General features: G+C 38.8%; 1 protein-coding gene across 5 annotated transcripts in view; it reads right to left on the bottom strand.

Annotated features, from left to right (window-relative positions):
* Positions 1 to 26065, bottom strand: part of ccser2a (coiled-coil serine-rich protein 2a) — a 61385-nt gene that overhangs the window by 27121 nt on the left and 8199 nt on the right. For all 5 annotated transcript variants that reach the window (XR_535541.2, XM_008429216.2, XM_008429219.2 and 2 more), the window contains 7 exons: positions 20419 to 21854; positions 20110 to 20330; positions 7894 to 7987; positions 4913 to 5021; positions 4622 to 4802; positions 1501 to 1566; positions 1230 to 1367 (listed from right to left, as the gene is read on the bottom strand). Coding sequence is in view for 4 of the 5 variants with exons in the window: in XM_008429216.2 (XP_008427438.1) it covers positions 1230 to 1367; positions 1501 to 1566; positions 4622 to 4802; positions 4913 to 5021; positions 7894 to 7987; positions 20110 to 20330; positions 20419 to 21811 (2202 nt within the window). In the remaining variant the exon portion in view is untranslated. The remainder of the gene's footprint in view (positions 1 to 1229; positions 1368 to 1500; positions 1567 to 4621; positions 4803 to 4912; positions 5022 to 7893; positions 7988 to 20109; positions 20331 to 20418; positions 21855 to 26065) is intronic.

A 26065-nucleotide genomic window follows, 5' to 3' on the forward strand; every position in this document is an offset into this window, starting at 1 on the left:
AACATCTATCAAAATTAAATTATCAGATTATATTCAGTTTTGTCATGTCATAGCCAAAACTTTTAATGCATTTTATGTGGTACACCAATACAAACTACGGCAGAATCAAGTAAACCATAACAACAAAAAAAAGGAAATGGGTTTGACTTTTTTTAAATTATTTTTTACAAACAAAATTTTGAAAAATGTGAAAGCCATTTGCTTTCCAACATCCTAACTCCAATACCTCTAAATATAAGCAGCGTTCTGATGCTAACTTTCTTTCAAAAGTGACTTAATCTGGAAACAGAGACTATCTTTGTGTGATTTGACCTCAGTGAAATCCAGCTGTTCAGTAAAAGCCTCAGATGTTTTGCAGAGAACATAAGTCAACAACAATTTGTGAAGTTCTAAGCAGGGTTAGGTTATAAATCAAATGTGCCAAGCTTTGAATATCTCATAAAGCAATCCTCTGTCAATTATCAAAAAATTGACAGAAAATTGGATTGTGTGCACACAACACACTTAGCAAAGCATGGCGTTCACTAAACTGACAGGGCAGACAAGAGAAAGCAGACAAAAGGCTTATTGTAACTTTGGAGGTCTGGTGGAAGAGCACGTCGACAAAACAACCATTAACGCTGCTCTCTGCAAATATTTTCTGAATGGAGGCGCAGCAAGAAGAAAGCCATTGTTAAACGAAAGTCTCAAGAAGTTTCCCAGAACATAGCACAACAAACAGCTTTTCAGGCACCACACAGAAGCCTTCCTGCCCCAAACATATGCTACTGTAAAACACGGTGACGGGGTCATGTGGCGGAAAATGAGACAAAACCGCTAAACTGCTATTTTCACAATCGATTCTGTCAACAATTTTATAACAACAATATTCATCGTGTGGAATATCTCTCCAGATTTTCCACAGTTTTTTGCTTCATGGATGATGAAGACTGTTGCACTTTGCTCCCATGCAGACATTCACAACGTGGAGCTTCTCTCTCCATCTTAACTACTGAAACATGAAGTCAATCGCACCTTTCATTTCTTATTGGATTTGATTAGGAAGCTGTGTACAATTTCCTCAAAACATTCTGGCTATTTAGTTTTAGACTTTATTCCAGCCTAAGAAAACTAGTTTTTTTAAAAAAGTTTTATTTGAGTGTATAACATAAAGCAGAACAACAACACCTATCTAAGCTCTAATGAGTACATTATGAGTATATGTATCAATCCTGTTCATACCAACTCACCATTTGATTGCACTGCTGCTGCTGCTGCTGATGACGATGTTGTAGCTGTTGGCACTGCAGAGTGAGCAGAGCTATAGTCTTGTCTCTACCCCTCAGCTCCTCCCTGAGCACCTGCACTTCCTTAATCAGAGCCTCCATCTGAAAGCACAGACATTTACAGCATGAAGTACTACTAGCAGAAAACATTAGATGGGGTGGGGTGTGGGGGAAACATTGTACACTGATTTGTATTTGGTGCAAAAACACTGCAAAAAACCTCAAGTTTCTTTACCTGTGACACAGTGGTATCGTCTTCCGTCTGCTCACAAACATCTGCTGGAGACCCTGTTTCTTCAAGCTTGAAACAGAAGAAACACACGCACACACAGAGGGGGGCAAACAAACAGATGCGGAGAACAAAGTGAGCTGAATCAATTGCCTCAGGCATGCCTCAAAAGCAATATTTCACAGCCGTGAAAGAACCTCATTCTTCCGCACAGACTCTCCTCTGACCCTGATCTGCCAGCCAACGGTGCTGCAAACCAAAGGCACAGTATGGGATCGAATATTCAACATATTTATTTCATTGAATCCAAAAGCTGTCCTCACCTCAGGGAGCTTACATAGGAGCAGCAGTTTTTGAAGGTGTTTCTGCTGACAACACCAAACAAATTTTTTTGTTTGTTCAAAGGGATATACTCCAGTAACAGTCATTGCTTGTTGTCAAAATTTGAAAAAAAAAAAAAGCTCGTCAAAAATTTAAGACAAAATGTCAGTTACAGTTATTCAAAGTGGAAATGTAAGGCATCAAATGGCATATCTTATTCTGTCGCAAAAGGTGTTCGGTCTTTATCGTTCTGTCACTCAGCCGCGAGAGCACGTTAAGTCTGGCGCTCGTTAAAGTTGCGCTGGAATTGTGCAGCTAAATCGTGCCAAAGCTGAAAGAACTTTGAATTTCAGAGCAATGTGCTAAAGATAAATTTAGATTCAGCTAGAGCAGGCTTGCTTGCACGGTGTGTGCCTTGAGCTCAAAAGAAAGAGAGAGAGAGAGAGAAAAAAAAAAACATGATGAGAGTTTGTTAATGGTGAAGGAAACATTTTTGCACCTGAGGCAATGCAATCGAAGGGTTTGACTTTCTCTGCAGTGAGGTAAAGGAAACTCAGCAAACAGATATTATTCAAAACAAATGTAAATATCAATGTTTTGGGAAATCTCAAAAGTCAAAACTTTTTTCTGATAAACGAAAGAACCAGCAGACACCTCCAAGTCAACAACAACTATTACTATTTTACAGTATGACTGGAGTGTTTAAAACCGAAGTCAAAATACGTACAGAGATATAAGAGGTTATTTACAAAGTTTCTCTTGTAATATGCTGAGACATGTCTGCAGTTAATTCGTCGAAGCCATGTAGAAAAATAGCCGAGTTCACTCCATGCTCATTTTTGGTCAGCTCTAAAACTTGACCTTGTCTGGTTTAGCTGCTGTTGGAAAAATATCACCTTGTTTCTGTCATGTAACAAAGGAAGAATTACAGTTTTTAACTCAAATATGGTCTGAGAAATGTACTGTTTATGGTTTCAAAGTGTATATAATCTTATTTGTACCAGGTTCTTAAATAATTCAGTTGTATAAAAAAAAAGGTTTCCAACCACACTCCGGGATTCATTAAATTAATTATTCATGTCCCTTGAACTTTTTAAGATTATGTCACATAAAAAAAAAAAAAAACTAAAATTAATCTCACTGTATTTTAGTATTATTTTTAAAGGGCAAAACCCAATGTTTTTGACATGTAATGACATTGCATAAGGCTTTTCAAGCATATCCGGCATTTGTGTTCATCCCTCCCAAAATTGCTTTTGAATTGAACCACCTCAGCATTATAGTTTTTTTTTTTTGCGATGCATGTCTTAACCAGCATCTCCACGAAATGACGACACGTCTGCAGATAATTCGGGTTGCAAGAGAGCAAGAGAGAGTGAGCCTTAACGCAGATAACGAGAAGGCTAAAATAATTATAATGAAGTCGCTCTGCTTTATCTTGTTGATAAAAACCGCTGTCAGGAAAAATGTTGGAAGCCATTTAAAAATACCAGCGTTAACATAGGAACACACAAATTGCAGTTTTATTAATACCAATGACTGTATATGTATAAGACGCTAAGAGAAGCAAAAAAAAACAACTCTATAAGTAATAGTAAAATCCTGTTTTACAGCCACTTATCTTTAACACACATCACCCCTGCTACTAATATTAAAAACTAATGAGTGCAGGAATGCAAGAAAATATATTAATAATTAGTAAAAAAATAAAGTAAGTTAGTTTTTGTTTGTCTTCTTTGTGTTTCTGTGGAGGCGGTAGGATGGTGTGTAGTGGCATCTCTCTCACCAGAAATACAAGGTGTGCCATCAATAAAGCAGCATCTCAAAGCAGGCAGATATTGTGACAGTATTCTGCAACCGGCTTCACCCCAAATCTTCATTCTTAGAACAGATTCCATCGTCTCAAAATGTCAATGTTCGCCCTCTTAGACTGTGGTTTACCACAACTACCTCCAGAATGTAGGTGCTTACAGTGCTGACCGCTGAATACTCGTGGGTTCAGATCTGATATACAGTTCATACCAGTGACCAACTCAATCAACTTTGGCATCTTTGGGCAAATATTGGTTCATGCCATCCCACTGCAGTGTGTGACCAAGCTGGTGGTCAGCATGAAGAAAACATGCCAGGCCGTGTTACTCGTATGGCTCAACAATTCGCCACTGAAGTACTTGATTGTACAATAAATAAACCGGGAAGTTTCAAACATGAGCCTGCCAACCAAATAACATCAAATTGGGGTAAATTGCAGAATAATGTTAGGCATTTGTGGAGAGAATTTGGCAAGTCTTTCATGTTCAACCTACAAATGCATTTATTTATTTATTTATTTATTTATTTATTTATTTATTTATTTATTGACCTTTATTTGCACAGGTTGTCTCATTGAGATCCAAGATCTCATTTGCAAGAGAGATCTGCTTTGATAGAACAAAAAATATGTAAATGTGAATGTGACACAATGTAAAGAGGAAAAAAAAAAAACAGGATTTCCAAGACTATATTTTCCAATATCGCAACACCGAAAAAAATAATTGTCCAAACATAAAATCCCTATGTTTATGTTAATGCATTTTATATGTTCTGTTATATTTTGAAAATAAATCTGAATGTGACAAAATTAAGTCTAAAAAACGGAGACCAGACCCACAATTCTGATCGGTGCGTCACAAACCGATGTTTGTGCAACTGCGGCTAAAATAACTGACAGCACTAAGACCCATTTTGTTTCTACAGAACGACGACATAAGCAAACTGAGATCTTTCAGCTGCTAAATAGGCATGTTTTTAAGGTGGTGGGTCTAACCTGAAGTAATGATTTGAGCCTGAGAAGTTGATTCCTCAGCACGCTGCAGTCCTGCGTCATGTGCTCCACAGTGAGTTCATCCAGCATTGGTTTGTAGACTGGCTGCTTCCCATCAGACTGGACGGGACGAGAAGGAAACCTGGAAGTCTTGTGATTGTCGTAATTACTGAGGAAATGAAGCCTGAAAAAGAGAGGACAAAAAGTCATGTTGTTTGCTTTGGTGTATTTGTTTTGCTAGTTTAATTTTATTCTTCACTTCATTTTTTTTTTTTATTTGTAAGCCTGACCAACCTGCTGTCATGGAAGAAGTGATCTGGGCCACTCCAGCGGTGCTGCTTGCGTCGCTGCCCCTGTCGGCTACCTCTGTCTGAGCCCTCCATGAGAGACATCCTGTCAAAGTCTGTAGGGAAAGAATGTGGAGCATGGGTGAGACATCAGTAATATAAAAAAGAGACAAGAGAGATGGGGAGGCAAAAAAAAGTGTGATGCACTTATACTTGGGGCAGAACAGAAAAAGCTGGATTCAAGTTTAAGAAAGTACTTCTCCTCTCTCTTCTTTGAAAAGAAACTCCCAACGACTCCGTATGCAGCGACACTTACGCAGTCACGTCTCAAACCATGACGGTAACAAAGCTGACAGATGAGAAAGCGTGGTTCCCAGCAAACCACAATGACCTTTGGCTTTTATGTGTGAGACGCTCAAAGAAGTAAGAAGCAGATAAAGACAGCAAACCTCATTCAAAGAAATTCAGCAGCCGTGTTAAGCATACTTTACCCAGAGCGTCAGCAGACAGCCGGTCTGATATGCAGCCGTCACATTCCTAGGAACTAAGGAGCCTCCAATGATTCCTTTCAGCTCAGATAAAGTCTTTCAGGAAGAAATACAAACTGAATAAAACAAAATCCATGAACGTAGACAAAGTCAAAGGAGCAGACTGGAGAGAATTGAGACCTTGACCAGTTAGCTGATGATTTGTCAAAAAAAAAGTCAGCCCAGCTCCTGGGCTGTCTGACCCCCGTCTTTGTTGACGGCCTTGTTTTTCTGGGAACTCCCTAGGAACTGGAGCTGGTAGAGGAGAGAGAGAGTCGGCTGTGGTGGCGCTGGGGAGAGCAGGGGAGGTGACTGGTTTGTGTCCAAGCGAAGGAAGTCGCCAGCTGGGAGAGTGCAAAGCTGAGGCCGCTCTCCTTTCAAGGAGCCTGACAGCTGGATGAGAACATAACACAAGTTCTCTTCTCTTTTCCTTTCTACTTTTCCTTTTCCTGTTTTGTGTCAGGATCTTTAGAAGAATCTCCCTTCTCCATGCCAAATCGCACTGCCTGCCCCGTGGGCTGGAGTTGGCTGAACTCCTCAGTGTGCGCTTCCGTTGCCTCGCCTCTCGTGACACAAACTCTACCCGTGACACGTAAGAGCTATAAATATGGCTGCTGCCCGCAAAGGAGTAGGAAGAGATGACGCTCCAATTTACATTCCTGCAGTGTGAACATTCTCTTCCCGCTCGCCACCTCCTGCTCTCAGAAACAGGGAGATGACTGCTTACAAACTCCACATCCGGCTTTGAAAGTTTGTTAGTTGTTTTCCAGGTTTCTGTTGAAGCCATCTAAAAAAAGCTAGCTTAGTTCACTTCCTGCTCTTTTTTTGGTTAGCACTAAGGATGAACCTTGTCTATTTTAGCTGCTGTTGGAACCAAAGGGAAAAAAAACATTGCCTTGTTGTTGTATAGCAAAGGATGAATTGCAGTTTTTAACATTTTAACTTTAAGATGGCAAAAATTCTTACAATTATAAACCATCTTGTGTTGGTCTATCACATAAAATACCATCAAATTCACAGAAATCTGTGGCTGTAATGTGACAAGATTTGGAGAATTTCAGGTGTATGGAACTGTCTAAAACAGTAAAGAGGAAATAGAAAGTTTCATGATACCCTAAGAAAATCTCAACAATAGGAAATGCATACAAAAAGTAGCAAAACCTCAGACTTCACCTTTTTTCTTGACATGACTGTATGACAACAAGCCATTCTGGGCTTGAAGACCACAGCAAATGTGTTTATGGTTTGATAAGTCTTTTAAAGCAGCTTTTTAAAAAAGCGGGACGCTACCAACATCAGAAAAACCGTCTTTGAAACACAATGCTCCACCTCATTATTTCCTTAGTTTTTGCAATAAGGAGCCATTGGTGTCCAGATGCCCCTTTGCACGCTCATACACACATGACAGCAAACAGACATACTCCACAGATTAAATTTCATAGCGCCTAAAGGGAGCCTTGTTTGAACAAACCGAGCCTGGCGAGTGCATTCACGGCGAACTATTGCATTAAACCCCATTAGAAATGAATCGCCTGGCTTCAAGAATGACAAGGGAAAATTCATTTCCAAGAATTCATTATATTTCATGACAGGAAAAGGTCAATCCTCGACCCTTCTTTTCACTCTACCAAAATAACATAATGCAACACAACCTGAAAGGGGCATAATGATGTCAACACTGTTATTATGTAGTAATACTATGACCTGGTTACCTTTAACACCCACAAAGAAACCATTTATTCTGTCTTAATGAGATCGCTGTCTACATGTTTGTATTCGAGGAGTGAAAATAGGAAAACTTAGGAGACTTTGACAGATGCGATAGTTGGCGATGTGAGGTGCGGATATTAAGCTATTAAAGCAATCACGCCAGCATCGAACCGCTGTCGTCAGGGGAAACATATGTTTGAGCCGCTTCTATATAAGTGCACTCTGGTTCTCACGCAACAGTAATTGTCAATCATGCACATCTGTGTGCATCTGTTCATAAAACAAAGCCAGACAGCTGGGTAGAGAAACTGTTCCAAGTTAGCGGAGGAGCATTCAGTCAAAGTCTGGAGTTGTCATTTAACAATTCTTTAAAAAAAAAAAAAAAGACAAATATTTAAAGAGTAATAGGACGAAATACACAACAAGGAATCTATTAAACTTCTTTAATGGATGTTGCAATGGCAAGCATGCACCCAAGGCAATTTATTCAAACCATTATATCCCACAGAAGAACTACTGGAAATGGAAAGCACAGGCCTTGGCAGTGTATTAATTTACATTTATGATAAGACAGTTTTGCTGGAGGTTTGCGCTTATACAAAAATAATGGACAACCCCCAGCAACAGAAACTTAAGTATTCATCATGGCCTTATGTGGCGTAAATGCAATAACACCAGAAAGCTCACGTGCGTGCGTGCGTGCGTGCGTGCGTGCGTGCGTGCGTGCGTGCGTGCGGGTGTGTATGCTGACCGTGCAAGCTATCCTCTGGGAGGTCCACATCCAGCATGAGATCATTATCGTCCAAATCTCCAGTTTCCAGAGGGTCCAGGTTGTTCAAGATGTCCTGTGAATCACAAAATTCTAGGTAATACTTCCATATAGTATTGCACAACACAGCAGAGACATTGTGAGTACAATACATCCATTTTACTACTTTGCAAAAGGAAGCTGCAGCAAAAGTAAAGTGACAAATGGCAGACAAAATACAAAGTCTTTGGGTGCAAATATTAAAGCCTTTCAAGAATATACCACTCACAGTCCTCAGGGATTTTGACTGGACAACTATGATGCAAGTCTTTTGTTCTGCCACACCCCAAAGGTGCTATATTAAAGTAAGATCTTATGGCTATAAAGACCATTGGAGTAAAGTGAATTCATTATCAATGTGGGTACATTGAGGTAATAAAGGGATAGACATGCTGAATAACAACACTCAGGAAGGCTGAGGAGCTTAAAAATCCTCAATTGGCCCAAAACTGGGCCAATAAAATATCCCCAGTAGCCGTTTCACCACCAATGAACTGATCAGGCAAGATGAATCCACAATTTCAGGTTCACACCAACTTCTGACAATCTGAATATCTCAGCTCAAATTTAGAGAAATCCGATCACGCAGCGTTTTTCTAGTCTCATGTTATTATATTTTGGGAGCTCGTGAGAGTCGTTTCCGAAGTTTCCAGGTTGGGGTCATCTTCTGCTGCTTCAATGTTTGATACATCATTGGTCCAGAGATGATATTCTGCATAAATGGTTTGAGCATATGGCTGACTCTATTATCTCCAACCATTCTGCCCAATGTGCTTTGATGACTGACGTAAACAGGGATTTTTGCCCGTACACCTGCTGCCACTCTAGGATATTTGCCATCTTCCTGGACCATTTTCTGTAAACCTGATATGGTTGTGCAGGAAAATCCCAGAGGACCAGCAGTTTCTGGAAGTCTTAGATCACCACATTTGGGTCCAACAACCATGACATGTTCAAAGTACTTCAGTTCTCTTTGTTCCTAATTTTGGTGCTCAGTTTTAATGCGTCTTCAACTCATCTGGAAGCTTTTAGATGCAGCCACATGATTCCTGTTTAATTATTTGGGTTAGCGGGAAATTAAATGGATGTACATTGAAGGTCTATGACATACTGTTTTCTTCCTTTTCAAAGTAGGTTGGGTGTAGTTAACGTCACAACTGATGATAGTTATTTGAACACAACCAAATGTCTTTCCACTCCTAAAATTAGCTAATTAGCAAACATTTATACGTATTTTCAAGATTCCCCCCTTTTTTTTTTTAAATAGCATTCTCGAGTATGGTTTTCCGAATATCAAGATATTTATGACAGTACAGGTTTTTCAAAAAAAAAAAAAAATCACCCAATTATGAATGATAATGCACTCGGCTTTGAAAAGCCAACAAAAACACTTCTCATATCAGCTTCAAATTATGCAGCAGTCTGAGATGCAGCTTTGAGATGCTTTCAAAATAAAGCATCTCAAAGGCAGAGAAAAGAATCAATAGTTCAAAGCTTCATTTATTATTATTTCATGACTTTTTTTTTTTTTTTTTTTTGCTCTTTGAAATTAAATAGCCCCGGCTTTGACAAGAACACACAACTGCAAAATTAGACATTATTGAATTTCTAGTGTGTGTCACAATAAGTGACTGGTGTTCACAATAAGTGACTGGTGTTGAGCTTTCAGACGATGATGCATATGATGAAAAAAAGATGACTCCACCATCTTCCAAATAGTGTAAGAGAAAATGTGGGTGGAATTTTTGCGTCCATGTGGAATAAGACGGATCTCATCCGTTTCATTCCCTTTCCTTCTTATTCCATGTTTTATGTCTTCCTCTTTATCTTAACCATGTTGCTATGACCAGTTTCGCTCCAAGCATAACATCAGGTGCTAACCATAAGGACGTAATTCCTCTGCATTTTAAGTGTTTTAAGAGTATTGTCCTGTTAAAACTTCTGACGTTCAGTTTGATTTGGTCATGAGATTGAAAAAGCTGACTAAGGAGAATGACGTAGCAGTTTATGGGCTTGGTAAGGGATTTGTAGAGGTGTTGCAAGAGTGGATTAAGATAATAAACTGTAGCTAATGTGGCTTACAAGTGGAGGACACTCAAAAGAAAAAGAAAAAAATCTGCCAACACATCCAGATCTGGCTGCTTAAGTAGGTTTTTCCTAAAAGCAGAACTCAAAACGCCTAAAGAAGTACAAGTGAAATGTAATCAAGTGACTTGCCACAGACCTTTGCTGCTGCTGATTTTGAAAGTGCATGCCTGTACAATCAGACAGAGCTAACATGGGAAATATGCAACCTTTCCTCACTAAAAATACCATGAACAGCTGATAGGACCTGGACAAAAACCAAGACTTCCTGAATAATTTTCTTTTGGCAGAAGTCCAAAACTAAATTAATTGGACACAAAGCTACCAGAATTATTAAAGTCTGACTGTCCCATCATTAATGGATACCTTCATAGATTTGACTCTGTATGATTGCACATTTTATTTTCTTTTTAACTGAATGTGTTCAAGGTGTGTTTCTGCCAGATCTTGGTGATATGTGTAAAATACTATTTTCTAACAAATAAACATAAAAAAACCCTGTTTATTTCCTTTGTTACAAAAATGTATGTTCAAGTTATGCAGACGTTAAGATCCTCCAAAAAAATGCAAGAGAACATTTGAATTATTTGAGTATTTGCTAGAAGATATCCACAGAAATATAGGTGAGTGTTATTACAGGCTGTTTGCCAAGCTGCTTGCTGTGGGCCAAGAAAATATTTTATGGTTTTGAACAAAAATATGAAATAAACGAAAGTTTCAAATCTTTAAAGTGACAACAGGCTTTAAATGAATCATCCATCGTCGCTCCGAACAAGTTTAATGACACTAAAAACCCACAGCTGAACCTTAAGATACATCAGTAAGATACAAATTCTACTTTGTAGTACAGGCCTCTGATTTTCACTGAGCACTGTGGTACAAAGTATAATGCAAATTATACTTTGCATTATACTTTGCATATTTTTCATGTGCATATTTTCATGTACTGAAATATGTCAAATTTCAGTACATGAAGCACAAAGGATGGTACAGTTAGTTTGTGCAGAAAGCTCAGTAAATAAATAAAATGGATAAGTTTTGTCGATGAAAAATTAATCTAAAACTCTTCTTGCATACATAACCACGCACTATTTATATTGGTGACAGTGACAAAGTCCCAACTGAAATTGTATCCAATTAAAACTTTGTGTAGTTTGAATGTCACCTTCAGTATTTATCACTTTAATTTTGTAAAATATGCTTCTTGGCCATGTAAACAAACCTTCTGATCCACTGGGAGAGTTTCAGTTCAAAGGTCTGCAGTGTGCACACTGAACACTTAAAAGTCCAAGTGCAACCCCAGCAGCTGAGGATGTGCAGGAGAAGCTTTTCATCCCAACAGGCTAAACTAGATTTTGGGGAACATAATAATGGAAACAAAAGCATCCTGCTCTCAACCCATCCAAAAAGCTCAAGTTAAACTGAGGTTATGTGTCTATCAATCAATGCACACACAAAAGAAATATTGACTGAGTGTTTCTCAGACATTTCAATCTTGTTTTCTATGGTCTGGCACTGGAAAGGCCTATTTCACAATTAATTAACGATTACTTTCTGAAGAAGTCTCAGACATGCATTCACAATTCTCGCAATGTAAAATACTCGCTATTCTTAGTGGGAGCGAGAACGGGCAACATAAAGCATAGATGATGGATGTCTTATGTGGTAGCCGTCCGTCCGTCTCACAAGTATAAAACTTTTCTTCTCTGTCTTTGGAGTCACTGGTGGCCTTTGTGAAGAGAGCATTATCTGCCCCAGTCCTTTCCGCATGTCCCTGTAAGCCACTTACCAAACCAATTATGCAGAACAAAACAGCTATTTCATGAGAATAAAGACACGGCTGTAGCAACAGAGTGGTGGGCCATTTCAATCGAAGACATCCAGTCAAATTTTATGGATAGATAAGCAGCAATGTTTTCATATCCGCTATGCTCGCTGGTTGTTTGAGAAATTTCCTACTGAGGGCTATAAATAAGAACCAGAGCATGAACATTTTCCAATACTTTATCACGCGTGAAAACTATGTCGAGCCGTTTCTCTTAGCTGGTCCTCCAAATCCATTTTCTTCAATGCAAAAGATATTTTCCTGCTCCATCGCACTTGATTTAAGGTCTTGGCAGACCTCTCCGTGTTTGTGTCCACGACCAGATTTTACCGCACAGATTCTGAGTCAAACTATTTTTTTAGCACACCTGAAACACCCCATTCCACTCAGATATGCATAGTTTTTACTGAATATCATACTGCAATGTGCTGGTTTATGCACTATTAATTTAGAAGAGGAGGAGATGAAAAGAACCAAATCCTTATTTGACGAGTCCAACAGTAAAAGCCTTTAAACTGATTCAATTTTGGAAATCAGAACCTCATTTCAACATCCGGCCCGCTTCATTATTTGTGAAATCTAAAAAATAATAATACTCATCTATTATTCAAGCATATTCAAAGTGATTACTTCTTCCAGAATTATTGTAAAATGCAGGGGGGAGGGAAACAATCAGGATATTAGAGTAAAAAAAAAAAAAAAAGATAGATTTTTTTAAATGAAAAATGTGTAGGAATCCTGAACGCAGCCGTGGGTGGGCGCACACAATCAGGAAATCAATTGTGGGTGTGACAAAACCTCACCCTAATCCATAAGGATGTAAAAGTCGCTACAATTTATTAGCAACGCTAGAAGCTAGACAGCTTTCTCTGATTAGCACCTTTTGTCCAAATTGCATAGGTACGAGAGCAGCAATAGTGCAAAGCAAAGGTCAAACTAGAACAAAGTGTTGAGAGACAAAGAATTGATATTATAGACTAGAGGTCCTCAGATCCAGGCCTCAGGGGCCGGTTGACTGCAACTTTCAGATAAGTTCCTGGTCCAACACACATGATGCGAATGGCTGAATCTCCTCCTCAGAATTGGGCAGTCAGGTTCTCCAGAGTCCTGCTAATGACCTCGTTATTTGACTCCGGTGTGTTGAAGCAGAGACGCATCTAAAAGTTGTAGGACACTGACCATCGAGGCCTGAAGTTGAAGACCCCTGTTATAAACAACGAAACAACGGCTGTTCGTTATAGGAGGGAAAGCTGCAGCTCAATATGTTGTATTTGTTTTAATAGATGTAACAGCTACTGTTACTTATCTACGCAATTTCAAAATGCAGCCTGAACCGCTGATCACTGGCAATGCATGAGTTTGACTATAGAGTTGGAAAAAAATAATAGAAACAAGGCTCAGGCAAGTACAGACAAAAAGAATATAAGACACTTATATGATAATCTGTAGATAGCATTTGGATATTGGGAGTTTTTTTTGTTGTTGTTTTTTTTAAATCACATTTCTTTTGGTTAAATGCTTTTCTTTCTGCGGCGCGCAGGCAAACATTCGGGGACAGACACAGGCGATGCAGAGGAAGCACACTGAGCCAAACTGTTAAATGAATGATGGCAGCTGCAGCAAGGAATAAAATAGAGTTAGAAAACCATTGATTCAGCTGTGTGTTTTTTTTTTCATGATTTATCTATCTTTCACATTTTCTTTTGTTTTGCTGACAGAATAACAAGACGCTGTTGTGGCACAGTGAAAGCACTGTATATATGTTGCGTTGTGTACCGAACCGCCACATATGTACGGCTGTGATAAAAAAAAAAAAAAAMACAATTTTAGTCAGGAACAGACTGACCTTTAGATAACAAAATGAAATGTGCCAGAACGGGAAGCTGTTAAGAGGCACAGCAAACAATCGAGGTGTCTCAGCTGTTTACACATCGTTTTATCGCTCCAAGATGATTTGATTTGCGATATTTGTTGTCCAACATGTATGCAAACCGCAAAATACTTTGTGCAGTTTTATTCATGGTGTAATGTATGGAACGAGAACACTTGAAAATTTGATGACAAATTACAGACGGCATTTAAATGTAGTAGATAAATCCATGGTTTCATCTTCCAATCACGTTACATTTGGCTGTAATCTGGAAAGTGATTTTAACTTGTGTTCCAAGTTGATGTCAGGCACACAAGCCTCGCCAAAAATCAGCAACACTGACAAAAGGGGACAACGATGCTGGAAAGTGTACATACAGAAGAGTAGCAGGCATGAAATGTAATGAGACTGCTGCATGTTGAATAAGGTAGAAGGGAGAAAGAAATACGGCGCAATGATGTGCCCAAATGGTTACAATTTCAGTAATAGCTACGCTATGTGAAAATGCTTGTCTAGGCCTCAATTTTTTTTTCTCCCAGCTCCCCTTCGCTGTATGTATCAAAACTGTGTATTAAAGTACATCTCCAGCTATAGAACGTGATTTAAAATACAGGCACGTCATTTGCAGCTTTCTCTTTTTTGCAAACAGATTTAGAGAAAAGACACCAAAGTCAGTGGTCGGTAAAGTGCGAAAGTTTCTCGTCCGTCTCAGTTTACTAGGATATTATCCTGATGTAATTTTACTTCAGTGTTTCAATTATACAAGTGAAAACATGTCGATAGTGCTATAATTTGTTTGCTTTTTGTTCATTTTGCTTGTTATGGTTAATAATTTGCTGGTCATTTAGCTATGATGATTAAAGCAGGTATTTGTACTTTTGCCAATGATCACCGCTTACGGAAACCAACTTAATTTCCATACATCTTAGCTTATCCTCCAGGTGCTGAAGTCTTGAATTCAAAAAGAAATGCAAAACTTAATTTTATCTAGAAAAGGGACCAGATCTCTGATGTCGTCCCAAGGTGCTGTGGCTCTCAAACACAGACTCCGGCCGAATTAAGTTGTCAACAGAAGTAAACGGTTAACAATTTGGAATAAATTATTATATCTTTCACATTCCGAATAACATTTCTTAAACAAATGACCCGTTTATTAATTAATGCTTATTAATGTGTGTATCAAACCAAATTAATTCACCGAGTTACTTGTGGAACTGATTTGATTGACCATGACACTGTAACGATATGACAGCTATAAACCTCCCTTATTAGCGGCTACACATCTATGACTGCAGCTGGCTGGTGTACATCCATCACCCAAAGTAATCATGTTTCGTTTATTTTCCCCAATACTATATTTTGCAGCAAGGTAAAGCACTCTCTGCACTCTTATACTGGAAACTGGAAAACATTATGGCCAGCCACAGCAATGACAGAGAAATTTATCATCAATATATATTGATTTAGTTTAAGCCACTTGGCTTTGATGTTGAAAAGTGGTTTTGTGTTCATCTTTGCAATTTGTCGTTATTGCCATTCCGCTTCTTCACATTAGGCCAAGAAATGGCCATTTAAAGGAACATTGTGGTGGTGATGAAGGGCGGAGGAACATAAAAACGCCAAAGTTTCTCTTAAATAGCTGCTTCTGTCATTTAAGAACACAAACAGAGGCAGACGAGCTCCAAGCCTCATCAATGAAACGGCGAAGCTCGCACTCTGGAAGCACGTTCAATAAAGACTGAGCATTCTGTGGACAAAACGACTAAAGAACTTAATTCATTTAAACACTAATGACTTAACGTGTCTCAACCTGGGGCTACAAAAGCCTAACGGTGGGAAAAAACAAAATAGGCATAAGACAAAAGCTCGAGCATTTCTGAAGCTTTGAGAAAAGGCACAGTAAGAAGCCGGAGTATTACACAACCAAAGTACGTCTTTTGCTTTGTTTTGTTTTTTGTTTTTTTTAGCCAGCTGTTAGAAGGGTAGAAAAGATGAAAGAGACAGAGCAAAGAAATTCCCAGGCAAACAAAATGTATTTGAAGGCAAAAGAAGCCAAGATGGCAGCAGAATGGTAGAAAATGGATGACATTTTTATACACAAACACTAACATTACAATGTATTACGATACAATAATAGGAAAATCATTAACTTTGAAACCAGAAGTAAATAAACAGCAGAAAATATAGCAAACGCAAGAAAAAAATATCTCCATATTTTCTTTTAATGGGATCTGATTGTTAATCTGCAGGTTGGATAGTTGTTTTATTATTATTTTTTGTTTAGTTTATGCTGAATTCACCAAACACAAGATTCCCCGTATTTTCAGTCATAGAAGGGATCCAGTAAAATAATTTTCTGTTGTGCACTCTTTTGGTAGTTGATAAAAAAATGGTGGTAAAAATCAGTTAGATTAGACGTGTCGGACACATGTACCGATGCACAAACGGTGATAATCTTGTAATTCCAGATGTAATTCAAAGCTACTCTCTCTGATAAAGAACCTGCAGCTCTTATTATTTGATGTTTTTTTTTAGTTAGAAAAAAAAATCAGAATCAGCAGGTCAGATCTTAAAGAAAACAGAAAACTTGCATTGGCCAGTAAAAGCTTAATCGTTCAAGGCATCTTTTGAAAATATCTACTGGCATATTACTTTTTTGTGCTTACCTTGTTTACTTCAAATCAAAACTAGAAATCTCACTACGTTAAAATATATCTTAAAAGCTTAACTTTAACATCTGTCCAGGCTTGCAGATGCTATTGATACACTGAGCTGAGGATTGAAAAGAAAGAAAGAAAAAAAACACTCAGAAATTGTGAGATGTAGCTTTCAGTTTCAGCTGCTACTTTTCAAAGCTGGTATTGTGCTCCTCTGCCTGGCACATCATGGGAATCTCATTATGAGCTCTGGTAGCCCACTCCTTAATTTTGCAAAAAAAAGCTATATGAATGCAGATACGGTCACAAATCAACACAAAAAAAAAAGGGATGGCAGACACAAACCGGAAAACAGAAAAGCTTTGAAGCGCGCTCATATTGTGTTTTAAGGATGCACAGCGCCTCCAAGTGGGCTGAACAAGCCACTGCAGTTTGGCGACGTGACCACAGCAAAAAAATGAGGAGGTATATCTCTGACTCACTCTGTGTTGCAAGAAATAATTTATATATGTGAAAATAACAATTTTCACATATATAAACGTTATTTACCAACCTGCTCCTCCTTTTACCAAGATCTTTTTGGAGTCGTAAACACGAAGCAAGAATCTGCCAAGAGACGCATTTGTAAATGCATTCGCCTCAAACAAGTTATGAAACCATAATATCATGCTTCTTGAATCTCCAAGAACCAAAGGCTTGTTTGTGACACAAAACACTGGTTTGGTACAGAGTTACATTTGCTGCTTTCTTTAGCTCCTTGCAAGCAACTATTTACTCAAGAGAACAAGGGAATGATGAGGGGTTAGATTCAAACAGATGGAGAGAAAATGGCAAAAAGGGTGGGGATAAGAGGAGCTCAGTGCATCCAATTACAGTAAGTGGATTCATTTCCTCTAATCAAATAGCTTGGTTAAATATCTCACAGGCAGATTCCCCATAGAGCCAATCTTCACACATCAGCAATCAGCCACTACATCTGCTCTCTTTCTGCTTCTGCCCTTTTTCCTATTTTACCCCCTTCACTTCTTTTTCACCTCTCAGCTTCCACTCACTCATCAGACCTTCAGTACCCCAAAGTGAGAACCGTGTTCCTTCGTCACTCCAAAGGGAAGAAAGCTACCAAAAGCACATTAGTGCTTTAAATGAGTTCTCCGCTGATTTATTGGATGTTAGATCACATGGCACCACCAAAGGGTGGAAAATGAACATTACCACTGATGTAGGAATGGCCTACATACTCAGCTCAATGTGAGACTTATTGTCTGAATACTAAAATTGTGGGTTTAAAAAAAAACCCCAAAAAAACCACAACCATATTTTCCTTTATTACGATATTAAACAAAAGTAAACTTTTTCTGTTTTAGCTCAGTTAACATTAGTGAAAGCATCTAGTTTTGCTAAGTGACATAATAATCAGAGAGAAACCTTTGTAGAGATTTTTGCTTTCTTCAAACCAGAAATTTTACGTACATCAATAATACACAAATAAAAAATAAAACAACGCCAGATATCAGGAAGGCTATTTTGTTGCTGAGCACAATTTCCTCAAGGCGTCTCTCAATTATATCTGTTCACGAAGAGTGTGCGTTTAAAAAATTTTAAGATTTTTTTCTTAATATTTTATTTTGCTGACCTATACTGGTAAACATAAGATGGAAGTGAGAAGGAAGAGGCGTTGAGGAAATTTTGTTTTCCACCACATGATTCTTCTCTTTTGGGTTTGTTTGCTCACATTTAAACAACGAACAGTTCTTTTCCAACGCTGCAGTTCTTCTGAGTGATGTAATCAGTATAATGTGCTTTTTATAGACCAATTAAAGCCCTCTACTAAGTGCCTACTAATGCCTTAATTGAGACATTATGAAAACATTTGTGCTGTATAGTTTTATCTGGAGAGATTAGATTAGTTTAGAGTTCAAGGTGGCAAAATACAGCAGTTGTTTTCTTAGAAACTCTCTTCATTAAGCTTGGACAGCAAACAAGCTCTTTGTTTTACCCCCAGCTATGAACACACTTCAACAGATCTACACATAAGAACACACCAACTTCTTACGGCATGCTGCGCGACTGCCTAATCGTAAACACATGCCAAACCCATGTGTGCTTGCACTAACGACAAAATTAAGCAAAAACAGACAGTTCACGAAAACGTTTCAAACACATCGTACCCTTGTGGTTTTTCCAGTCACTATAAGTCTAATGTTTTGGGATAAACTCCACTATTTGTCCAGAGGAGTTCTTCCAAAATCATAATATGAACATATTTAACGCCCCAAAGCCTATTACATAATTTAAATTCCAGCTTGTTTTCTAAAGCTCTTTATTCATTACCAAGATCAGATGCCCTGGTACGGGTATACAGAGAGAAAAAGTAAGGCCAGAAAAGCAGATTAGCGTTAGCTTCCGGTGTTTTGCGGCCTTGGCATCAAAACACCGGTGAAAACCTGCAGCAGAGAATCATGCCAATTTGCTCTTCTTCGCTATTTTTTTGTCCCATTACTTTTTACATAATTGATGTAAATTACCTCTAAATGGATTAATGGACTTCTGCACAGTAAAACAGCATTACTGAAAAAGGTTTAAGATGTGAAATATAAATGCACAACATAATTAATGCATAATCGACTAATGAAAACCGAACTTTCATGCTGAATTGAAACATGATCCTACAGACCTTGGAAATTCAAGGCTCTATGGATTCATTTAAATACTTTGACATGAAGATTATGGTATTTACGTAAGTTTACAGAGTCAATTAATATGTTTTAAGTAGAACACATATTAAACTAAACTCATATCAGGTTTTTTATTCAAGTCTTTGCAATTTTAGTGCACAAAAGATTAAACTAAATGATAAAAACGTAAAATGTCCTTTCACTTTCTTTTTTTAGAGTAAAATAAAAACATACCATAGGAAGAGTGTAACTAGTTACATTTACTTGAGTAATTTTTTGAAAAGTATTTCTAGGGGTAGCTCTACGACACCATACAAATTCACTACTACTTGAGTGATATATATATATATATTTTTACAATTTCTGGCTACTCTACCCACCTCCATTAACTTCAATGAATGACAACCATTAACCAAAATGTATTTTTTGTAAACAAGCTTAGTTATTCTAATGTTATTTATTGTGCTATGTGGTGGTTAAAAAAACAAAAAAAAAACATACTGTAAACAATGTGTATTGTCACTGAAAGTACTTTGTCCTGACCTAACATGTAGCAGTACAAGTAGGTGTTAATAAGCTGACATTAATTAAATAGCAGACCACATATTTTCTAAAGCACTGCAAGGTGTCAGATTCTCCCCAAACATTTTTTGCTTAGGCATTCTCAGATACCCTTCGGTTTTTCCGATTTTGAAGCGCACATGTGACGTTTAATGAAAACAGAGTTTGGTCAAAAAAGAAGACAGATGTTGGAAAAAGCAATAAAAGCCGATCCCCTGTTGATGTTTCTAATACAAATAGGCAAAGTTGATCACATCAAGACTTCTAGTCAGCACATGTTCACCACAAACAGCTTTTCTAAAAAAAGACCTTGTGTCCTCAGAAACTCTTTTTGCTTGAGGATAGGAAATGCGAACACAGAAGGAAATCAATTTCTTTTTTTTGTAAATAACCGTTTATGACATAAGAGTCAAGATTAATTATTAAAGATTTTTTAAAAAGTCTACACAATATTAAAATCAATACACTGGGAATTATGGGCCTCACCATGCTGTTGATCTCAGAATCCTCATAACTTGCTAGTGGAGACTTGAGCTCCCCAAGAGGCTCGAGACCCTCTTCATCCCACATGTAGGTCCCACCAGAGCTATTGGAGGGAGACAGCTCCACCGATGAACCCTGAGGAGCGTCACTCTGCACAGGAGACAACACCAACGAATCCTGCGTAGATTCTTGCAATTTCTGCATCGGGCTTTCTTCTTTATTTTCTATAAAAAGCAATTAAACACAGGCAATACGTCATGTCAAATCTAAAATAAAAAGAAAACAAAATCATTTTCTTGGTTTGTATTGTACCTGTCAGACCTACAGGCTCCCAGCCTGTGTTGTCATTGGAAGACCTCCGCAAGATGGTTTGAGTAGTGCTGGCAGGAATGTCTCCATCACTAAAAACATCTCCTGCAGAGTCACAATCATCTAGAATCTCTTCACTGGTGTCACTTCTTTCCAGCGATGAGGCAGAAGATAAGGACATGTCCTCCAGGGTCTCGGTAGCCATCTGGACAGAGCTCTGGCCATGAGTGCCATTTTCAACTCCAGAGCTTCCACCACTGTAACTGGATGAATCTGCTTTCCCATCTTCATCGGTTGGCTCAGACCTTTTAGATATCCTCAGAAGTTCACCAGAGTCAGATAAGACAGAAGATCTAACACCCTCTTTGGGCTGGTGTGGAAACGAAGATGTCTGTTGTTTACCCTGTGTGGTTGAACCCGATCTGTAACCTAAAGATCCCACACTGTTTGTCAGTGACTTTGTGAGAACAGAATTAGGAAGCTGAGGTTTCCTCAAACCTTGTGGAGTGGTGGGCATGGCAGGGTAAGATGGGTTGGGCAACGAGGAGTCAGTTGGAAGGCTTTTGCTGTACTGAAAACCTGAATCTCCAAGGTTACTGCTTAGTCCTAAACAGAATCTTCCGTTGCTGATCCGTGGTGGCTTGAGGAAACTACTGCGAGGAGGCCGAAGTTGAGTGTTGGCCAGGGGTTTGGCCAACTCCACAGCCCGATTAAAGGAGAAGGACCGTGTCATCGGCTCACAGTTGGGGGAGGGAATCTGCTTGAAGTGAGTGAAGCTGTTTGAACGCACCATGTGGTCCAACGTCAAGATCTTCCGGTTGTCTCTGGATTGTGATAGGCTATCCTGAGAATTGCTTCTTGGGGAGCTGGTGCCCAACATTGGCCGCACAAGGCGCGACTCCGACCCAGTTCGAGCAGGAATGCCATAAGTATTATAGGTTACTTTAGAAAGCCCATTCAGTTGGCTTTGACCAACTTTTGTCACTTTGGGGTTTATCTTCATCAGTTGCTTGGGAACAGTTTTTGGGCTGGAGGTAGCCACCATCAAAGTACCTGACCTACGCATCTTAGGTGTTGATTGAGAGTTACTTTTCACCTCAGGTAATGAGGGCACATGGTGTTGTGCCTTCTCTTCATTTCCATCCCATGGAATCATAAGTGTGGTGGGGCTAGAAGAGTTCATACCATCGTCTTTCTTCCATTTCAGGTACGGTGGAGCGGGCCGGATCAGACCATTTGAGCGTGTTCCATGTGAATTAGTCTTGCCATCCTGCACAGATGTAGGTGACTGTGTGGAGCCATTGCACACAGGACTATTCCCACCGCCTGAGGGGCGCCCACCAAACTTTGGCAGCCTGGACACCATGGCAGGCCCAGTTAACAATTTTTCTTCCATTAGATTTTGAAGAAGGCACTTAAGAATTTATGAATATGCATACCTGTGAAGAGAGCAGAAAAAGAAAAATTGAGAGTGACACAGCATACTGATAAGCAGTGTCATAGTTTCTTGTTTTTTTTCTTCTAGAAGAAATCAAACCATTTCAATCCAACATCAGCATCAGTACAGAAACTCTCTGTTTTTTGTCCAATCAGATATTCAGAGCCAGACGCTGAGGGCATTTCATCATCAGATTCAATGTTTCGCTGTTGCTGCTAGTCACATTTTTAGCTATTTTTACAATGGAAGAGAACATTACAGCCCAAAAAACATTGAACGTGTAAATAACAAAATATGCATTGGAATATCATAAGTGGTAAGGAAAAATACATTTCAAATATATGAGCAGATTTTTCTTTAGATTTGAATATTTATTGATCCATTCTCATTTCATTATCTTCAACAACAACAAAAAAAAATACTATTAATCTTTTACTTTTCTGTTGTCTCTTCTGTCGTTAAATAAGTAAATCTATTGACACCATAAACAGCATTATGAATACAAATCAACATCAAAGCAGACGGGCGAAAAAAAATGTCTTGTCTGACTACTGCCAAGTTGACAAATGACTTGGTACTCCAGTTAGTCCAGGAACAGAAAAGAAATGAATTACTTTTCCTTTTCACTACAATGATTATTATTATTATCATGAATTTTATTATTTCAGACTAATGCAACCTGTAGTTGGGCCCAGGTTTTGGCACATTTGCAGCTATAAGACCTGGCTAAGTAACAAATTGGGGGAAACAGATACAGCGTCCCTGAGAGACAAGGGGATGCTGGGACGACGGCCAGGATGCAGTGAATAGCGAATGGAGGATCTGCATTATGTGAAGCCAACGAAGGGAAAACACAAGGCTGTTTCCTCAAACTCATTTAGACTTGTTCATTTCCAATCAACCATGTGACAAGTGTACATGTGTTCACTGTGCACCTGCATGTTCCATCCATCTGGCCAGTCCTGGAATATTGTGAATTCAAAAAAGTTGCTCATCTCCAGATGGCTGCTTTGGTTAGCAGAAAGTAAACCATCTGCATGACTGGGCAAAGCAGTGACTGTAAACTGTGCACTAGGAGCTGTTTGCCTACACCAGAAAAATAACCTATTGTTGGTGGATGTCCACAGAGAGGCAAGCAGTTAATCCTTTCAGAGTAAATCTCTTGGAAAAAAACTTAAGTTGCTGAAGAAATGATTCAATCACATTTTTAAAACGATGGGGGATGGGAGATGGATGTGCAGAGCAATGTGGGTCTCTCACTCTGGAAAAAAAAAGATAACAACTCCCAGTGCCCTACATCTTCACTGAGAGACACACGTGTCGGCAGTCAAAGAGACCCACTCACCCACCGTCCTAATCTGTTTCATGCACACACTCATGGGGTATAAACACAAAAACACACACTGACACAAACCAAATCAGGTCAACATGGATAGACTGGGTTACTAAAGCCTCTTCGCCCCTGAGGAGAGGTTAGTGACTAGGTCTGTGTTTAATGGGAAGATTGGGGCCTTTCATAACCATCAGTGGCCCCAGAACCTTTCAAGTTCCATTCAGATCCAAAGCGGCAGAGCAGTGTTGCACACATTGCTTCGGTAAACACTCATTTATCAGGGTCGTCGCTGCTTCCGCCCACAAAAATAATAATAATGAAGCAAATATTATAGTGCTGATGCTTTTATTTAGTGCTTTTTCAAATATTTGTACAGCAGCTTCGTTCTGAGTCACAATGTAGTTTTAATCGCTGACCTAGAATAGAAAAGCAGTTGTCTGGCCTATGTGCATTTCTGGATATTATTCTGTGCAATAACCACTTCCAGTTGCTGCTATTTTCATTCTATATTTTTGCTCAAGTTTCGGCATCAAAGCAAACAAATTGATATGGATAAGAGTCGTTACAATCAACCAGATAGAACGTTTTAGAAAAGACAGGAGTGATTGTTGTGCTCCCGTTGTAAATTTAAAGCGGCTTCAAAGGTTTGTGTAAATATTTCAACACTATGAAACTGTGGTATTTTCATCTGAAGTTAAAATACCATAAGAATTTCATACAAAAAAAAAACCAATACTCTTCAAATTTCCAAAGGCAGAGTATTAACAATAATGTTTATAAAACTGAATTTTAACAAAGCAAGTTGACTTCTTTCAGTGTTCCTGAAAAACACAACTCCAAACTGTTTCAGTCTACTCCTATGTTACAACTTCACCCTTATTCCCTTATTTTTATGTGCTTTGATAAGATATGCCCGATTCCAAAAGTGATACAAATATGTCATCAGTGTCCATGGGCAACCGAATAAACAAGATCATAACTGACTGAAATATAAAGGAGTAAACAGAACAGGCCATCTGTCTAACCCTCATACACTCAGAAAAGCTCTCTGCCCTTCTGCCCCTCCCCCTGAATGAAAACATCCAAAAGCTTTACTAAAACCAACTACTTTGCCTGCAAAACACCCATGTTTACAACATCGTCAGAAAATGCAAGAAAAAAAAAAAAAAAAACTACTGCCACAACAGCAAAGACTATCTCTGTAATACATTTCAAAAGTAAAGCACATCACAACTAAGATCTGGGTCAGTTTATTCTGTACAGATGGTGGTTCACATAGATGAGCTGGAACTGATGCAGGGATGGTAGGGAAAAAAGTAAAAAAAAAAAAAAAAAAAGTGCAATTCCACGCAGAAAACCATAAACGGCAACACAAAACTTGTATTTCTTATATTCTTTGAACAGAGCTTCTCCTTCAAGGTAAACTAGAAAGGCATGCACCATCAACTCAGTGAAAAGAGGGGGGAAAAAAAGAAGGTATGGACAAAAAGATATTTGAAAGTAGAGTGCCGGTGAGAAGCAGAGAGACAAGACTCTGGACAGTCGTTTCCCTCAGAGAGGTCTCCTGTAAGACCTGAAGCTCAGCACCTCAGCAGCGAGCACAGTTTGTGAAATGTACCGTAAGGTGAGATGACATCTCTTCTTACTCGCTGCTATACCAGGAAAGCAGCTTTATTTTCGTCTGGCAGTAAGGATTTTGGCCTCACTTCATTTTTCTACTCGGCAGACAGCTGGCAGGAAAGATACCCAGCAAAAAGAGCAGAGAAGCCAGAAACTCAGACCTGCAACAGCACAGTGGCGTACTTCCCTTTAGGGAGCGCTTTCACAATTGATCTGCACATTCTCACAAACCGTGGACGCCCAGGATGGATGCAGATGGGATGCAAAAGCCTGAGGGCCATGATTTATTGGGTCACTGGGGCTACGCATGAATGAAGGTGCTTCACAAGACACAGCAAATCCCTATTCTTGCCGTTTCTCCCACCCAGATAGTCAATTCGTCTCTACATGCGACTGCCGGCTCCCTGTGAAGTTTCAGATGAGCGGTATGCACACAAGCATCTTTCTTGTATTTTATTATTATTATTCAAACTGTAAAAAATGTATATTAATGACTTTTCTGGAGCGTGTCCTCCACATCTTACTTGTCAGATGTTCGCAGATGTTGCCATTTTATTTTCATAAAAAGAACAAGCAGCACGCTGCAGAAAAATCAAATCTTATGGTTAAAATCATTAAGCTGGTTGCTGTGTGAATCTCAGTGTTGATAAAACCGTGTGCACGTTTATTTTAGTGTCCGCTAATCGAAATCCAAATCAAGATTTCTACATTGTCGGAGTAAAAACTGATAGTAGAATAGGATTATAAGTATTTAGCAGCCAAAACCAATTAACATCTTACTTTTAAAGCATATGGTTTATTGGCCATCAATGCAGTGACTCAATCTCTTGAACTTTTGTCTCTGCAGTAGGTCACAAATTAGAAGAAAATTGCAATCAATTTAAGGCCTGTATAAGCACGTCTTAGAATTACTGCAGAAGGTCAAACTTAGAGAAGTTGAAGACGGCTGAAGAATTTGAACTAAACCTGAAGTGATGTGAAAAAGTATTTCCTTCTCGCAGATCTTCAGTTTTTGCTTTTGATCAGAAACTTTATTGTTTCAGATCAACAAACACATTTTACTGCCAGGCAAAGATAATAAAGCAATTCAAAACAACCTGGCCTATAAAAAAAAAAAAGAATTATCCCTTTTCCTAGTAAGTCATTAAGTTGTAATTAACCACTTTTTTTTTTTTTTTTTAGCAATTTCAATGGCCAGACAGGCCTGATTACTGCCAGACCTACAGAAACAAGGAATCGCTTATATAGAACCTGTTGAA

The sequence above is a fragment of the Poecilia reticulata genome, linkage group LG15, assembly GCF_000633615.1.
Source record: "Poecilia reticulata strain Guanapo linkage group LG15, Guppy_female_1.0+MT, whole genome shotgun sequence".
NCBI classification, from domain to species: Eukaryota; Metazoa; Chordata; class Actinopteri; order Cyprinodontiformes; family Poeciliidae; genus Poecilia; species Poecilia reticulata.